This window comes from Aspergillus saccharolyticus (assembly GCF_003184585.1).
Source record: "Aspergillus saccharolyticus JOP 1030-1 unplaced genomic scaffold BP01scaffold_31, whole genome shotgun sequence".
Taxonomy (NCBI): Eukaryota; Fungi; Ascomycota; class Eurotiomycetes; order Eurotiales; family Aspergillaceae; genus Aspergillus; species Aspergillus saccharolyticus.
In genome coordinates this window covers 238596-256134 of record NW_020290641.1, presented here as the reverse complement: position 1 = coordinate 256134, position 17539 = coordinate 238596, and the positions used below count along the sequence as shown (strand labels likewise).

Here is a 17539-nt window from a genome sequence, read left to right as displayed (position 1 = left end):
GGGGCTGTGTATTTCAAAGTCCCTTACAAGTCCAGCTGTAACCATCACGAAATCTGTCAAGCCTCCCTAGGTCAAGCCACTCGTATGTTCGGCCGAAAGGCTGCAGCGCGAGGTCTTTCTGTCTGAGGTGAAAAATGAGGCTGCGCCACAGGCAGTGTGACGTGTTCGGCGTCAAGCATGCATCGAATTGGCAAATGTGGTGTTTTGATGTCCCTCGCCGCCAATGAGATTGCGGCGTCAAGCGCTGGGCTGATGCGCTCTTCTGGGATGGACCCCTGAATCGAATCTCCCCGGCACATCAACATTCCAAAATTGCAAATATACTCATCAAGCAGAATGCGATGCCATAGAAACATCAATCAGGCCGCTCCTCTTTTCCAGTGACCCCTCGTGAGGCTCTACGGGATCCTATGTGACAATGTCAGAACGAGAGACCTCTCCGCCGGCTACGTTCGCCGAAAGACACGTCAGGGCCAAACCTGAGCACCCAGGCTCACTAGCCTACTACACAGTGGGATGGATCTGCGCATTGGAGGAGGAATACGAATGTGCGTGTCGGATGTTAGACGAGGAGTTCGACGGGCCTGACAGCATCGAGGATAGCGACGACAACAGCTACGCTTTCGGTAGAATCCAAGACCATGGGATAGTGGTGGGGTGTCTCCCCGCGGGACGCTATGGCACAAACTCTGCCTCGCGCGTGGCGAGAGACATGGTGAGATCGTTTCCACAATTGCGGTTTGCGTTGATGGTGGGCATTGGCGGCGGAGTCCCGACGCCAGAAACGGATATCCGGCTCGGAGATGTGGTCGTCAGCAGTCCGCAGGGTGGACGTGGGGGAGTTGTTCAATATGATCTAGGAAAACGCCTTCCTGATGGCCAGTTCAAGCGGACTGGGCAATTAAGCGCTGCGCCGAATCAGCTGCTGTCGGTTATGGGCGACTTGCGACGGCGATACAATGACTCCCGGAAGCCAGATTCAATCGCGGAGCATATGCGACTCATGGACGATATGCCCGAGTACCAGCGACCATTCCAAGACGTTTTATTTCGCGCCGAGTATCGGCATCAAGGGGGAAATACCTGTGACGGGTGTGGTCTAGCGGAAATTGTACGGAGGCCTCAACGACGGGGTCATCGAGTGATCGCTGTTCACCATGGGACAATTGCGTCTGGAAACTCTGTAATCAAAGATGCTGCCACGCGCGATTTGTATGCCCACGATCCAGAGATGAAGGTTTTGTGCTTCGAGATGGAAGCCGCGGGACTGATGCACAACCTGCCTTGTCTTGTGATTAGAGGTATTTGCGATTACTCGGACTCGCACAAGAATGATGAATGGCACAGGTATGCAGCCTTGACAGCTGCAGCGTATGCACGGGAGCTTCTTCTGCTTCTTCAAATCGAGGGGAGTGCATGTTCGGCCGCCATGGACTAACCATTTCAAGGATCAAAGTCATGCAAGGTTAGTTCCAGCATACCATAATTGCGCCTTGCTTCACACTAAAAGAGAACCGCAGTGACAGGTCTAGTAAACAAGATAGATGAACAAACGTATATTGGGCGGCGATCCGGGAAAGTAAAGGGACGTTACTGACAATTCGCAGCGAGCTGTGTCTGAGCATAGCGAAGCTCACCGAGGAGAAGATCGATTGAACGAAGCTTCCGGTAGCTGATGGTGCAGCGTTTGATGAGTATATATCTGCACCAACACGAAGACGAATGTCTTCTCGGGTACTCGAGTTGATGTTCTATGCCAGTTCGCGGAGTGGGTGGAAAGCCCTGATGAGAAATGCATCTTTTGGTTAAATGAATGGCAGGGACAGGGCAATCGACCATTGCACGAACTGTTGCACGAGATCTCCTTAGACAAGGCTATCCGGCAGACAGCTTCTTTTTCACACGTGGGGAGCATGACCGTGGCAGTGCCAGGAAATTCTTCACCACCATCGCAGCCCAGCGATCCATTATCCGGCTCTGGCTCAAGAGAGATACCAAGAATGCAATTGACTCGAGTCCTGATCTGGCAAAGAAGGGTCTTATCGATCAGTTTGAGAGACTTAGACTCCAGCCAATCGTACCTGGGCGACCCGATTGAGGGTGGCTTGTTTGCCTGGCTCACGGTGGCGGTCAACCTGTCGGCCCTGCACTACCCCTACTACACCAATGTGTGGTCTGCCCAGCACAACCTCTGCTTAGACGAACCTGAATTGGGTGGGTTGAGTGGTAGGGGGCTTTGGCATGATCTCATTGGAAGAAGAGGGAAGACAGGGGGGCTGGAACTGTCAGAGAAAATATCGATGTCGATGTGGACTAGTAGTAACAAATCCAGTAGTCCACTTCCCTACGACCAGGTGAACCTACGTAACACTTCGAACTAAGGCTTCATGCACCGTAAGTATTGGGCAGCCATCCTGCTCAATCCTGCTAATTCTAAGAGAAGTATTGTCTTGCCCGCAAAAATGCTTCGAATCACACGACGCATAAATCTAGTTCTTCTGATAGCTTATCGAAGGGCTTCATCGGTTGGTAGAAGATAGCTAGAAAGAATATCTCTTGTTCAAATGGACACCTTCCTTTCACAATCCCGAGCAGGCTAATTGAATCGTTATGTTCCGAGAAAGGTGTCAATTCGATCATCCCAGCACCGTCAGTACTTTCCAGACCTGAATGAAATTGGAATGTTCTTCATCAAGCGGCAGGCTCGGGCAGTGGACCAGTGGCTGTGTCTATGTATATACATAGTAAGAAAGTCTCTTCAAGGTATCCCATATCTCGCCAACTGCATGCCTAATATGGCTCCTGCCCTCTCAATCCTGAGCCCTGTCATATTAACACCTTGTGAGAAAAGTCACCATGTCTTGACTAAGGTGTTCTCAAAGAGACGCCAAGTACAACCAGAGAAGAGACAGTAATGATCGTTCGTTAATGGAACAACAAAACAGATATTACTCTAGGTCTTGAGATTTCATTCAGGACCAAGTAGAGCTTGAGGTAATATCTCCTTGTGCTTTCTTCTCTGGTCCAAACAACCCCGCGATCTGAATCTTAGGGTATCATTTAGATCACTGCCCGCGTAACGGGGTGACAACAGAGATATTACTCTAAACCTGATGCATGACCGGAGTTTCTCAGTCAACCGGACTCCTACACCAAGACGCGAGAAAAAGACACCCTCTGGGATTTGCTCATTGAAACAAGCAATGTGCACTTTACCAGGTAGACCATCTCTAACCTATATCCTAGCCACAGTATAACCCTGTGGCATATGAGATATCAGAGATGACTGACCAAACCACTTATGCGCCTACTGAAATACTCAACGGCGCCGAAAGGCCAAGGCCATCATGTTTCGTACTCTCTATTAGAAAACGACCCTCCCCTGACCGCCCGCGGCTCAATACAACTGATCAAACAAGCCCATAACATCAATCCCCAGCCACCGCATATCGTCCAGCGCGTAGGTGGGATCATCCAAGAACGGAAAGAAGATCGGGTCAAACGAAGCCGGACTCCAAGGCTGCATCGCCGCTGCGGCATCGAGACCATTGCCCTGAGACAAGCCGGCATCCATGACTGCACTCTCGAGCTGAGTATCAGTGCATCCCTGGTGCGGCCCCTCCGCGTTGGCGGATGCCAGGACTTTCTCGCCAGACACCCTGCCTCGGACGGCCTCGTGGCTCGACCGGGACTTGCCGCTCCGGACGTCCGAGACGTACTGGCGAGCGAGATGCGCGAACTCGGCGACCAAGGAGCCCGGAAGCGCGCCTTTGCTGGCATATTCGATGCGACTGAAATGGCCGCCGGCCATGTCGAGGAGGGCCAGGCTCAGCCCGGTTTCGGCGTGGGTGGGATTGTGGACGACGAGGTCGAAGAGGATCATGAGAGCTGACAGCGGGAGGACAGCTAGGAGCCTGTTTTGTGTGTTATGCTGTGATCAGAACGCTCCGGGATGCAGCGACGTACCAGACAGGAGTTGAGGGCGCGACGTCGATGAAGGCTGTCAACTCGAGGACGCTTCTCGCCGTGCGGAGTAGTTCCCGTTTGAGGATGTCTTGCTGGGACGCTGGCACTCGCGCAGTCCCCACATGGAGGATCGTCCATGAGATGGTCAGGAGAGCATTGAAGTACAGATAATGCGTGAGCAGAGCTATCTTCAGGGCCAATGGTTCACGCAATAGACGCGGTTTGGGAACCTCGCCCGGTCGGAACCGCGAGGGAATCGAGAGGCGCCAAGTCTCGAGCTCGGAGCGCAGGCTGATGACCGTCGAGTTGTAGTGATGCAAGGGTTGACTCACGGCGCTGATGTTGAAGAGAGAATGGTGGATCTTCGAGACCAGACGACCGTACTTGACGAAGCAGAAGAACCAGTCGTAATCATCAAACACGGACTCTGCCACATCTGGAATGGCGCAGCTGATGTTGGCATCATCAATGACCTGGTGGGTTGGTGAGTGTGCGTTTGCACGGGCGAGAGAGTAAGAAGGGAAGTCTCACTGAATTCCTCGATGTTCCAAAGCATGAGGTTTTCTCTAGAAAGTAGAGGACCCAGAAGGTGCGACGGTGAGACGTCTCCTGCACGCTGTTTGACCGTTGATAACCCAGTCCCTGTGCCATGATGCTGGCCTCGGACAACATCAATGGCTCGAATTGAAAGGCAGACACGGTGGAGGAAAAGATAGCCTGCGTGGGTGTCAGCTCTCCCCCACAACTACATTGTGAGAAACCTTATACCATCGCCATGAGTGCCTAGTAATGTTTAGCCGACGAGAACTCGTTTCTACAATGGAGGGCAACATGCATACCTGCACTGAAGTCAACGAACCGCGGCCAAACAGCAAGTCCGGAAAATACGACAGTGATCGCTCAAAATATTGCCAGGCCTCCCCCACACCCACATCGAAGCTGCCCCCCTCATTATTCTGACATCCGATAGCTACGACTGCGTAGAACAATGCTGCCCAAGCCTGGTCAGTAGCCAGCGCCTGGGACAAATCCTCAGCCGCGGCTTTCTGGCGGAATGTATCGGGGGAGAGGAACGGATAGAGCGGGTGCACAGCTTCGAAATACGCTATTCCCGGTCAGGTTGAGTTGGTCTGTGGTTCATTTGAGTATAGAGATACCAGAGATATGAGCCTGAATGCTTGCCCAGTCAGGAAACTCGTGTCTTTGGCTGAGCGAGTGCCGCCGCTGGATATACGATTGCGGGATACTGCACGCCGCCTTGATCTTGGTCGCAACCATGGTGCGAATCTCCTCGAGGAGTTGGTCCAGCCGATTATGACCCAGTCTCTCATTGATGGCTTTCACTCGCTTGGCTGGGAAGAAGGAGATGTTCGGGTTGAACCCAGAGATGGTGGTCAGCTAGAAGGGATGGTCAGTTTGGGGGCTGGCCCTGCTGGCTGTTCTCACGGCCTAACTCGCCTGGTCTGAATTGATAGATTCTCGCATGTGTCGAGAGGCCTGACGATCCACAAGCAGCGTGTCGATATAGAGGCCGCTGCTATGGGTTGAAGACAGCGAAGTGTTCTCAGCATCTGCCTGAATTAAAGCTAGTGATCCACGTTAAACTGGAAGTCATGTTTCCATTGAAGAAGAGAAGATTCACCTTCAAGATCGTACTTGCGCTTCCGAGGTTTCTTGATTGGGGTGAAGGAACAAGAACGTCCTTGCGACTGCGACAACACCTACATATCAATACCATAGCAGGGGGCCAATGCTGGTGGTGGTTGTGGCCTGACTTACCAGGCAGAGATTGCAGGTAGTGTTGGTGCCTGAAATACCTGGCAGACTTAGCAGCAGCCTTTGCGCCGGAGATTAAGAAAAAAAAAAAAACAATAAAATCCACTTACTGCACCGCGTTTTCCGACTCCGACACGCGTCGCATGCTTTATGCAGTGCAGCAGAGCTTGATTCCGCCGCTGACATCATATTCAAAGACACAAAATAACAACTAGTCAATTTACAGAGGGGGGGGGGAAGGAGAGGAGGAAAGAAGACGTCTTTCAGTCTCTGCCCCCCTTATTGCATTTTCTCGTCTTCGTCGCCGATGAACTCCGACGGCCGGGTCTCTTGGCCCTAACTTCCGCTCCGATCGCCTCCGACGCTACTCGTCTGCCTGTTGGCGTCGGCGCCGTTTGAAGTCATTTCCCCCAATGCCTTATCGGCTAGAATTATTCAGTAAAAAAAAGTTCCCCTGGGGCGTAAGATGAGAGAGAAATGTCACCGGGTTAGAAAGTCATATAAGAATGATCATCAAAGCCGGCCTCAAGCAATCTGTCCCTCGTTTGCCCTCCCCCATCGAGGCTAATTCCCACTCCCCATTCGTATCATCTTCATCATGCTCGACCCAGATTCGAATCCCGAATCATCCGAGCAGGATAGCAGTCTGAGCAGGTCTGTATCCTCATCGTCCAGTGATCGTACAGCCCGAATCGACGAAGAGCCTGAGGCTTCGCAGATACCCGCCGAGAACCAACGGCAAATCCGCCAACTCGCCCGACGTTTTACACAAGACTCCGTCCACGATTGGCCTCACGGCGCCTCCATCAACCCGTTCACCGATGCGCAGGATACCTGCCTGGATCCCAACTCCCCCAAGTTCAGCGCCAAGCGCTGGGTGCAAGCCCTCATTGAGTTAACCTCCCAGGACCCGGAGCGGTTCCCCAAGCGCACAGCAGGCGTGTCGTACCGTCACCTCAATGTGAGCGGATATGGAAGTGGCTCGGCATATCAATCGACCGTGGCGAATGTGGTCTGGCAAGGCCTCGGGGATCTTCTGGCGGGGTGGATCCCGAGGAAACGAGACGAGGTCAAGATCTTGCGGGACCACGACGGCATCGTGCGCAGCGGCGAGATGCTCCTGGTCTTAGGCAAACCCGGCAGGTTCGTATACGTCCGCTGTTGGAATGATTGCGGCTAACGGAGATGATTGATAGTGGTGTATCGACCCTATTGAAAACAATTGCAGGCCACACCAAGGGTCTCTCGGTGGCGGATGCTGCGGAACTCAGCTATGATGGTAAGAATGACCTTTCAACTCTACAACGCTGGAACTAAGCGGAGGGAACTCCCTGCACAGGCATCCCGTGGAGCACAATGCATCGCAAATTCCGCGGCGACGTGATCTACCAAGCTGAGACGGACGTCCACTTTCCGCATCTCACCGTCGGACAAACGCTGCTGTACGCAGCCCTAGCCAAGACCCCGCGGAATCGGCTCCCAGGGGTCTCGAGAGAGTGTTATGCAACCCATTTACGGGATGTAGTCATGGCAGTGTTTGGGATATCCCACACCGTCAACACGAAAGTCGGCGACGACTTCATCCGCGGGGTGAGTGGGGGGGAGCGAAAGAGAGTGAGCATTGCGGAGACCTGCTTGACCCAAGGTTGTATCCAATGCTGGGATAATAGCTCGCGCGGACTCGACAGCGCCACCGCGCTGCAGTTCATCCAAACGGTCAAGCTGGGGGTCAAGATGACGGGGACGGCCGCCGTGGTCGCGCTGTATCAAGCCTCACAACAGGCCTATGATGTGTGTCGGTCCCTATTCTCTGATTTCCTGATGATTCCCGCTGACGCAGGTCTCATGCACCTACATAGTGCTTCGACAAAGTGACAGTGCTCTACGAGGGGCGACAGATCTACTTTGGGCCTGCCGATCAGGCGAAACAATATTTCCTCGACATGGGCTATATCTGCCCGGATCGACAGACCACAGGAGACTTCTTGACCTCCTTGACCAACCCCGTGGAACGAGTAGTTCGCCCTGGCTTCGAAACCCGAGTGCCGCGCACCCCCGACGAATTCGCCCGCGCATGGCAACAAAGTCCACTACGAAATGACCTTTGCAAGGAGATCGATCAAGCCAATCAACAACACAAGGAAAGCCCCGCGACGGAAAAGTTTGAAGCCTCCAAGGATGCGGAGAGATCACGATTCATGTAAGTAGGCCCCCGTCTTGGGCAGTGAGGTGCGCGTTCGGAAACTGAATCTCTCCACAGGACCCCCAACTCGCCCTATACGGTATCCATTCTGCGACAGATACTCTTGTGCATCCGACGAGGCTATCGCAGAATCCTCGGGGATCCCACATTCTTCTTCGCCACCGTGCTTGGGAATTTCTTTCTCTCCCTCGTCCTTGGTAGTGTGTTCTACCACCTGGAAGACACCACCGCGAGCTTTGTCGATCGATGCGTTCTGCTATTCTTCGCCGTCCTCTTCAACGCGCTGAGTAGCGCTCTTGAGGTGAGAAAGCATCAGCGACGATGGGGACAGTGCGAGCTGACCTGATGATCCAGATTCTGGCGCTCTACGCGCAGCGACCGATTGTAGAGAAACACGCCGCCTACGCCTTCTACCACCCGATGTCCGAAGCCGTCGCCTCCATGATCTGCGACCTGCCCTGCAAGATCCTGTCCACGATAGGCTTCAATATCCCGCTGTACTACATGTCGAACCTGCGACGCGAGTCGGACCACGTCGTCATCTACCTCCTCTTCGCTTTCATGACGACGTTGACCATGTCGATGATTTTCCGCACCATCGCCCAGAGCACGCGGACCATTCCCCAAGCCCTGACGCCGATCGCCTTGATGGTCATCGCGCTCGTGATCTACACGGGGTTTGTCCTGCCGATCCGCAACATGCAGGGGTGGCTGCGGTGGATCAACTACATCAACCCGATCGCCTACTCCTACGAGACCCTGGTCGCCAATGAGTTCCACCATCGCTCCTTCGAGTGTGCCAGCTTCGTTCCCTCGGGTCCCACGTATGAAACCATCTCCAGCGAGGACCGGACTTGTGCCGTGGCAGGGGCCTCTACCGGCTCGAGCCTGGTCAGTGGCGATGCGTACATCGCCGCCAACTACAGCTACTACTACTCTCACACCTGGAGGTGTGCTCCCTCTCTCTCCCCTCCGGGCAGCAGCCTGTGTACTAATCCACTGAGGCAGAAACTTCGGCATCCTGGTGGCGTTTATCCTGTTTTTCATGACCATGTACCTGCTGATTGCTGAGTTCGTGATGTTTGACCAGTCCAAAGGCGAGGTACTGGTGTTCCAGCGCAGTAAATCTGGTGTCATCAGCGCCAACGAGAACGCCCCGCAGGACGAGGAATCCGGCGAGAAAGATGCGAGGGCCCTGGCAGAACACCAGGCCGCCAGTGATGGCGACATCAATCTCCAGCTGGAATCCAATACCTTACACTGGAAGGATGTGTGCTACGACGTACCGATCAAAGGGGAGATGCGCCGTATCTCCGATCACATCGACGGCTGGGTGACGCCGGGCACCCTCACTGCCTTGATGGTAAGTCCTAATCCGCGTGTTTGCTCCCTCCCTCACAGCGGGTACTGATCCTCGAGCGTCTAGGGAGCGTCAGGCGCCGGCAAAACCACGCTGCTGGATCTTCTCGCGAGCAGAGTCAAGACCGGGGTCGTGTCCGGAGAGGTCTTCGTCAATGGCGTCCCGCGCGACCCGTCCTTCCAGCGAAGAGTCGGCTATGTGCAGCAACAAGACGTGCATCTCGAGACCAGCACCATCCGAGAAGCACTGCGGTTCAGTGCCCTGCTCCGACAGCCGGCTACGGTGAGCAAAGCGGACAAATACAAGTATGTCGAAGAGGTCATCGACTTGCTGGAAATGCGGCCCTATGCCGACGCGGTGGTCGGAGTACCTGGCGAGGGTCTCAATGTGGAACAGAGGAAGCGATTGACGATCGGGGTGGAACTGGCGGCCAAGCCTGATCTGCTCGTCTTTCTCGATGAGCCAACCTCGGGCCTGGATAGCCAGACGGCCTGGTCAATCACTTTGCTGCTGCGCAAGTTGTCCGACCACGGGCAGGCCATCCTGTGTACCATCCACCAACCGTCCGCGATCCTGTTCGAACAATTCGATCGCCTGCTCCTCCTCGCCAAGGGTGGCCGCACGGTGTATTTCGGCCCCATCGGTGCAAGTTCACGCACCCTGACCGGCTACTTTGAGCGTCACGGCGCCAGAGTGTGCGCCAAAGAGGAAAACCCCGCCGAATGGATGCTCGAGGTCATCGGGGCCGCGCCCGGCTCTCAGTCTGTGCGCGATTGGCCAGTAACGTGGAGAGAAAGTCCCGAGTACCAGGCGGTGCGACAAGAGCTCCAGCGTCTCGAAGAGCGCAAGTCCTCGACCCAGGGAGTGCAGGACTTCACCTCGCATCAGCAATACGCGGCGCCTTTCTTCACGCAGCTCCTGCTATGCACCAAGCGAGTGATGCAACAATACTGGCGCACGCCCTCCTACATCTACGCCAAACTCGTCCTCTGCTTCGGCGCGGTACGCAACCCTAACTCTTTCCCCTGCCCCCCCCCCTTCATCCACTCTCGCTAACCCCCAGCCACAGGCCCTCTTCATCGGTCTCTCATTCCTGCAAACCAAAATCACGATCCTCGGTCTCCAGCATCAAACCTACGCCATCTTCATGCTCCTTGTGATCTTCGCCTTCCTGGCCTACCAGACGATGCCGAACTTCATCAAGCAGCGGGACCTGTACGAAGTGCGCGAACGCCCGGCCAAGACCTACGCCTGGTCGGCCTTCATGCTGGCCAACATCTTCGCCGACATCCCGTGGAATTCCCTGGCGGCGGTGCTGATCTTCCTGCCCTTCTACTACATCATCGGCATGAACCACAACGCCGAGGAGACGCACGCCACGGCGGAGCGCGGGGGGTTGATGTTCCTGCTGATCTGGTCGTTCCTGATGCACTGCGGCACGTTTACGATCATGATGGTGGCAGGGGTAGCGACGGCCGAGGTGGGCGCGACGCTCGCCCTGCTGCTATTTGCGATGTGTTTGATCTTCTGCGGGTGCGTCCTTTCCCTTCCTCCTGGTGCATCAAGCCCGGTGCACTACTACCTACTCTAGCAACACTACCACTACTTATCGAAGTACTCACTAACCACTTCCCCCCACCATATAGTGTCCTCGCCTCCCCAACCGCCCTCCCAGGCTTCTGGATCTTCATGTACCGCGTCTCCCCACTCACCTACCTCGTCAGCGGGATGCTCTCGACCGGCCTCGCCAACACCAGCGTGCAATGCTCGGACCTCGAACTCATCATCGTCCAACCCGCCGCCAACACCACCTGCGAGAGCTACCTCGCCGCCTACATGCAGCTTGCCGGGGGCGCCGTCTACAACCCCAACGCCACCTCGGACTGCGCCTTCTGCGAGATGACGAACTCGAACGTCTATCTCACCGAGCTGTCAGCCAGCTATGCCGATCGGTGGCGGAATTTCGGGTTGATGTGGGCGTATATTGCATTCAATGTGGCGGCGGCGGTGTTTTTGTATTGGTTCGTGAGGGTGCGGGGTGGGTTTGATGGTAGGCGGCTGTGGGGGTGGATGAGAAAGCGTGGTTCCAAGGCTTGAATGGGATTTACTGTAGCTGGATTCTGGAGTTGGGGTTGGAGGAGGAGGAGATAGACGGTTTCATGTTGTATGGATTATTATGTATGTGTGGTTGTATTCTACATTAGGGGTAATTGTCCTAAGTGGACTTGTACGGGGTTTTCATTCGCGATCTTTGCAGCTTACAAAGCATCGATCAATCCTTAATAGACTAAATCTTCACTCTACTGTGCGCATACACACAATCGCATTCTGGATCTTACATCCGTAGTTATCTACATATTTTTCCGGAGGGAGTACTTAACCATTTCTTTTCCGCCAGCCGCAAAGCGTCATTCGGCGCCGAAGCAGAAGTGGGACCGCAGCATCCGAGGCTGGGTTCGGCAGCGAACAGGCCCTCATCAGATTCCTGTATCGTATAACGTAATCGGACAGCGAACCGGCACGACACCGATCCGTCGTTTCTTACTATAGCTACCACTCGAAGCTAGAAATTCTACTATGTATAAAAATTTAATGAATATTTTGAATAGAAGTATTCTACTATATATAATGATAATAAAATACTTATGGAAATAAAAGTATACAAAAGAAGAGACTTAATTTTACACGTAATATATTTTAAATACAACTATATAATTACTACAAAATAATTTTAATATATAGATAATATTTCTCAAAAGTTTATATTTTATAGTATAAAATAATCTATTCTATCATTCTATTACTACTAAATATTAAGTACTAGACAAATAGTTGAAGTTCTATTTTGTCAGTGGTAGCTATAGTGAGAAACGACGGTTCGGTGTCGCGTTGGTTCGCTGTCCGATTACGTTACGCAATTCAATAAAATCGACAGACTGGAAGAAACGTCATGGTATTGTCGCTACCACGTCAGCGGTCATCAGTCAGACGAGCTGCAGACAGCGGCAGGCAGCCATCTCGAGGACTCTCAGAGACGTAGCGGGCGGCTGTGACGTGCGTGTAAAGAGAGCAAAAGACAATATGAGCAGACCTAATTCCAGAAGGAAATGCTGATTGATTCAGCAGAGATTGACCTTTATCTACAGGTTGGAGAAGATATTGGATATCGGCACGTGTTGATCAACTCTTCAGTGTATGACCAGGTGTAAACCAGGGAAAACAGACAGGTATGAAGCAGGACAATCACTCAAACCGCAGAACCGGAACAACTGAATCTGAAAACAAGAAAAACAATATCGCAAACAGCAACAACAGCCAAGCAATAACCCAACACCCAGACTCCCACGCTCTACCAAGACAAATTATGCCCGCATGCCATCCGCAATCCCCATGCTCATCTGTGGAACTCAGCATTCACAGTCCCCAAGAGGTTGACCTCGATCTGATATATCCCCCGAGGACTGAACGGGAGTAGACGAGGAGCAGTCAGTGCACGGAACTGGGCCCTTCACGAGATCAGTATTCTAGTGACTGTGCCGGGGTATGTGGTCTCAGGGTCCTTGGGACAGTTTCCCTCAGGGCATTCCTTGTAAGGCGCTTCGGTGCAGGTCTTTTCAGAGCAGGGATGCTTGTGGTAGGGCTTCTTGTGGTAGATATTCGGTCGACCAGGGCTGGCTAGTGGGGTATGGAGCGGAGATGACTTGTTTCGGGGTTGAGTCGCAGCTAGAGCAGGGTGTGGTGGTGAGAATGTCACAGGAGGCGGAGTGGTGGTGCAAGAGGGGGTTGTAGTGCAGGAGGTCGTAGTCATCGAAGGGGTCGTCGTGCAGGAGGTCGTGGTCGTCGAAGGGGTCGTCGTGCAGGAGGTCGTGGTCGTCGAAGGGGTCGTAGTGCAAGACGTGCTCGTGGTGCAAGATGTGGTAATGGAGTAAGAGGTCTTAGTGGTCGAATTGTCCCACGGAGCCGTGCCATTATAAACCTCAGGTGGCACGGTGACCACAGGGCCAGGAGTCGTGGTAGATGGTCCCTCAGGCAGTGGCGCAGTTGTAGGTGGATTCTCGACGGTCTGGAAAGATGAACCCTCAACCCCCTCAGAAGACGGGTTTTCAATGTCCTGGTCCGGGGCTGACCATTGCTCAAAAGACCGAGACCGAATGGATGGTGTCTCCGTCGGCTCAACATGACTTGTCCAGGTGCTGTCATCAGCGATAGGGACAGAGGGGGCGACAGAGGGCGACGACACAAAAGAGCTCGCGGGGGTCGACCCGGGGGAGCCCAAGTAGCATAACCCCTGAGTTTGAGCCTGAGGGGGACCGACGTCCCCAGTGATACCGCCGGGGACGGTCGTGATGCTGCCGTCGCTACCGTCGAAGACGCAGGTTATGCCGGGAGCGTCGGAGGTGATCTGGGAAATGCTCAGTCCGTTGTCTAGTGTCTGTTAGCGATGATGGGATAAACAGAATGGTAGGGATGCAGAAGATCACTCACTAATGGCGATAGGCCCTCCAATGGGAAAGTTCTGGCTGAACTGCGCACCCGCTGCGCCGTGAAAGGTGATGGGGACCTCAGTGTCCGAGCGAGCAGTGGGCAGAGCTCGCGCAAGGAGGCCAAAGGACGTGAAAGTCACGAACAGAGAAGAAGCTGCAGTATACATCGCGTCAGATTGATCTTCAAAGTGAAGATTGTGTGCAGGATGAATATGATTGACAAACTTGAGTATTGCTGATGTGAATGCTATGGTGATGGATGTCGAGTCGAGTCGTCGGAGCTCATTGAGGCTTATATAGAGTTGTTTACTATACCACGATCTATAACATCTCGATGAAGAGGCTATGTTAATCTAGATTAGCCCAAACGGGGGGCTCAAATTAGAACCCTGCGTGAGGATGAAGATGGCCGGCACTGAACCGTGGATAAAGCCCCCAATGCCTCGGGCTCAGTCTACCAACCCCGGCTAGGCCATTGTGAAAAATCCCAATAACCCGGGGGTTTAAAGCTCACATCCTTACGCTTGTATGGAAAAAAATTAGCGACAGAGTGCAGCCTCCGCGGACTGATCCATGGATTGAACACGACTTCACCCTTGAACGGACGGGGCTTGCGAACAGCTCAACAATAACATCGATACGAACCCGACCTGCTCGAGTACACTCGTGTCCAACACGAGCATTTGTTTTCAAGGTATGCTTGTACGGAAAAGACCCTGAACTGAGCCACATCGGCATCGGTTTCTTCGTCTTGATGGGCTGAAGCATTGAGACGTACGCCACACACAGAATGGTGCGATCTCGATGTTGGAGGTAAAGATATACGAGTAGCTTCCTCACGCTCTTTTTCATCAGTAGTAACAGACAAAATGGCAGCAGCCTCGGTCGGAAACATCAGCGCCAAACCTCAATATCAGGTCAGGTACTTTCTGGCTGTACTAGGCCCGCGGATACGCTTTCTGGATCCACAAAGAATTGCTGTCGTGCTCCTATCTCAGGTCACGAATAACGAACCACAACCAGGGGTAACCGGAGGACTCCGAATGCAACATGAGCCGATTTCAGTCAATAAACCCTTACAATTCTAGCCAGCAGCTCTGTTTCAAGGGCTGGATCATACCCACGCAGGCATTGCCCTCGTCGCTGCAAGTCATGCAGTGGAAGTTGCAATAGTGCGTGATCCACGCTGCAGAGGTCATCCACGCAGGTCTGGTGGGTCTAAAAACCCTCTTGCAGCAAGACCTCGGGCAATCCGGGTCGTTGCTGTCCACAGAATACCAAATGATGAGGAGTTTCTAGGTGCGTCAAAGTGAGCTGCGAGCTGTCCCGACACCTCCCAGCTCATGAGCTGGCCCGATGTCAGAGCAAATGATGCACATTCTCGGGGTACTGACAGAATGTGCCGTGGTGGGCCTTTTGCATCCTGGAAGTACGGTAGTCAGTAAGCCTTCTAACGCCTTGATACGTCCACAAGATCCCAGGAAGTGCGGGTCCCGGAACCTCCTCCGGCTTGGGGGTGCGCCGATGTTCGCATTGCTCTGCATCTCAGCATAGCAGGGACTTGCGAAATGCGTTCAACTCAGGTGCAAATGTCGGAAAAATCTTGAGTAGTTTCTTCCAAACCGATCCTTGGGTATGTTCACGTTCTTGAAAAGAGCAGTCTTGACTCTCGGCCTGGGGGACCAATGTATATTTAGCCCTGAGATGCATGATGGACAACAACCCCATAGGTATGCCCAGGAGATCAGCCACATACATCCCCCTCCTTGCAAATTCCTAGCTCGTTTTTCCATGCGAGCGCCTCCGAAGCATCGATTGCCCCTTGAGTCTAGCGCGGTTAGAGAAGACATGTCATCCGAGTCGAAAACTTGGCAACTTGATGTAAGCACAAAGGCATCGGAATGCGTTCTCTCTCGAGCATATGTCCCTTGCTACATTCAACTTCCCCTTAAATGACGTGCATTCTATCCGAGGGTGATTATAAATAACCACTTGATCTGGGAATGCAGTGTGCATGCAGAAGCTTGCTTGAAGCGATGCAACCAGCCCAACCCGCTGATCGCAATCCTGAAGAAGGAGAAGAAAATAGTGATGGTGATGGGATTAACCCCCGAGGAGTAGAAGCTTCACCGCCTGCGCCTCGTCAAGCCTCAGGCACGAAGGATAAGCGAAGCCCGGAGAATAAACACTTCCAGGGATCCTCTCTCGGTGCTGATAAGACTATGGGTGGATCAGCTGTATCATCTTTGAATCATCTGATTGCGTACCTCTGTAGGGAGTGACAAAGTGAGGTCTGATGGTCCTAAGCAAACCGCGCAGCCTCTGAGACTACTAATCCATACCTGGGCGATAAACACACCATTCAGCACTACGAGAGAGGATGCAGCTGCGATGAAAAGCAGGTTGAGGTCGCTCAACATCCGAGGGGCGCTGTACTCTGCACGTACTCCGTGGAGTACATCTCGACCCGCTGCCTCATCCTGTCTCCTATCCGTCTATTCAGAGAGCACCCGCCAGGTATTACAGAGTCCCTAGAACGTCATCAGCAAGACGCATGGAAGAGAGTGATGACGGAAAGAAAACCCCTCGTGGTTCTGGACTCATCCTCTCGGCCGTCGGCAAGCATCAGTGACATAAAATTTACGCGGTGCGGTGGCCTGGGGAGGGATCCCTTTGCTGCTGTCGGCTAAGCGCGGGCAATTCTGGCCAATCTCGTCCTCTTCCATCCTAAAAACCGCTGCTTCGGAAATCTCTACCGGCCGACTCCACTTTCTGGGCCCAGTGGATGGGCGGAGCAGAAGGGGAAAAGGAGAAACCCGCTGGCTGGCTCAGGGTGAGTGGGACAGAGGGTCTGCGATCTCTCTGTGAGGGAACTTATCGGAGGACTCAAAAAGTTTAGCTGAGCAGTTGATGCCGGGTGCAGCGGCTAAGGAGAGTCCCATGGAAGGGCATTGACCTCATCTGGTTACATCGAGATCCTGCACCGCTGGTTTGGACTTTAGATCCAACTTTATGGTTCTTCCAGAGACTTCTCCCGTTCCCAGGTTCTGCAGTCAGTCCATCGGATCAATTCCTCTGTCGTGTTGTGCATGGGTTGAATGTGAAGATGACACTGTCGGTGGAGTACAGAACTGTATAGTCGTGAGGAGTCATTGGTGATGCGAATTAACAAGCGACCGACCGACCGACCCCGCAGAGAACTGTGCCTGTAGGTAGGGCACCAGAAGTGGTCAGGTGGAAGGGATCACATCGGTCGATCATCTGCAAGCGACCCTCAAGCGAAGACTCCACTGGTGGAAAAGACAACCCCGGGATTTTGATTTGCTGCTGTTGCTGCTACTGCTTGTGCAGCCACCGTGCGGCAGTCACTCTAAGCGGATGACACCTGACACGGTGTTAAAAAGTACGGAGTACCTCTATTCCTGGTACCCTCCAGCCTGCCTTGGCCTTACAAAGATAACTACGGTACTCAAGATGATGGATCCAGCTCTCTGCCATGGAAGCTCCGCGACACCTCGCGAGGGCGGTTGCACCCCCTTCCCACCTAAATATGATAGGGCGTGTGTGTGTGGAAGGCCGAGTGACGGATGTGAAAAGTGAAGTGATGGGTGGGTGCCAGTGAGATCCACGAATGAGCATCACAGAAGGCAGGATAGATCACATGGTCTCCCACCAATTCCGATCGCGAATTCCCCGCCGAGGACAACTGCACTGGCGGCCTCTCCACCCGGATATCGAATCCGTGTCACA

At 53.5% G+C, this 17539-nt stretch overlaps 5 protein-coding genes across 5 annotated transcripts; 2 read left to right on the top strand and 3 right to left on the bottom strand.

The window, feature by feature from the left end:
- Positions 1 to 224: 224 nt before the first annotated feature.
- BP01DRAFT_126686 (5'-methylthioadenosine/S-adenosylhomocysteine nucleosidase family protein) lies at positions 225 to 1703 on the top strand. The gene is made up of 2 exons (XM_025570445.1): positions 225 to 1465; positions 1521 to 1703. The coding sequence occupies exon 1, from the start codon at positions 419 to 421 to the stop codon at positions 1436 to 1438; it is 1020 nt and encodes a 339-aa protein (XP_025428872.1). The 5' UTR covers positions 225 to 418; the 3' UTR covers positions 1439 to 1465; positions 1521 to 1703.
- Positions 1704 to 3381: 1678 nt separating this feature from the next.
- On the bottom strand, positions 3382 to 5808 carry BP01DRAFT_346007 (fungal specific transcription factor domain-containing protein). Its single transcript, XM_025573618.1, has 9 exons — positions 5746 to 5808; positions 5609 to 5675; positions 5425 to 5552; positions 5124 to 5364; positions 4806 to 5071; positions 4735 to 4749; positions 4498 to 4683; positions 3967 to 4439; positions 3382 to 3914 (listed from the first exon to the last, which is right to left on the bottom strand). Exons 3-9 carry the CDS (start codon positions 5449 to 5451, stop codon positions 3398 to 3400), a joined length of 1725 nt encoding a protein of 574 aa, XP_025428871.1. The 5' UTR covers positions 5452 to 5552; positions 5609 to 5675; positions 5746 to 5808; the 3' UTR covers positions 3382 to 3397.
- Positions 5545 to 5967, bottom strand: BP01DRAFT_126665 (uncharacterized protein). The gene is made up of 3 exons (XM_025570444.1): positions 5853 to 5967; positions 5609 to 5783; positions 5545 to 5552 (listed from the first exon to the last, which is right to left on the bottom strand). Exons 1-2 carry the CDS (start codon positions 5929 to 5931, stop codon positions 5695 to 5697), a joined length of 168 nt encoding a protein of 55 aa, XP_025428870.1. The 5' UTR covers positions 5932 to 5967; the 3' UTR covers positions 5545 to 5552; positions 5609 to 5694.
- A 188-nt stretch (positions 5968 to 6155) lies between these two features.
- On the top strand, positions 6156 to 11456 carry BP01DRAFT_375927 (AtrD, ABC-transporter; the record flags this gene model as incomplete). The annotated part of the gene is made up of 12 exons (XM_025576920.1): positions 6156 to 6190; positions 6418 to 6885; positions 6939 to 7021; positions 7082 to 7533; positions 7602 to 7942; positions 8003 to 8246; positions 8300 to 8895; positions 8954 to 9308; positions 9372 to 10307; positions 10375 to 10838; positions 10952 to 11355; positions 11419 to 11456. The coding sequence occupies 12 exons, from the start codon at positions 6156 to 6158 to the stop codon at positions 11454 to 11456; spliced, it is 4416 nt and encodes a 1471-aa protein (XP_025428869.1).
- Positions 11457 to 12813: 1357 nt separating this feature from the next.
- Positions 12814 to 13956, bottom strand: BP01DRAFT_367852 (uncharacterized protein; the record flags this gene model as incomplete). The annotated part of the gene is made up of 2 exons (XM_025576481.1): positions 12814 to 13730; positions 13791 to 13956. The coding sequence occupies 2 exons, from the start codon at positions 13954 to 13956 to the stop codon at positions 12814 to 12816; spliced, it is 1083 nt and encodes a 360-aa protein (XP_025428868.1).
- Positions 13957 to 17539: the final 3583 nt, after the last annotated feature.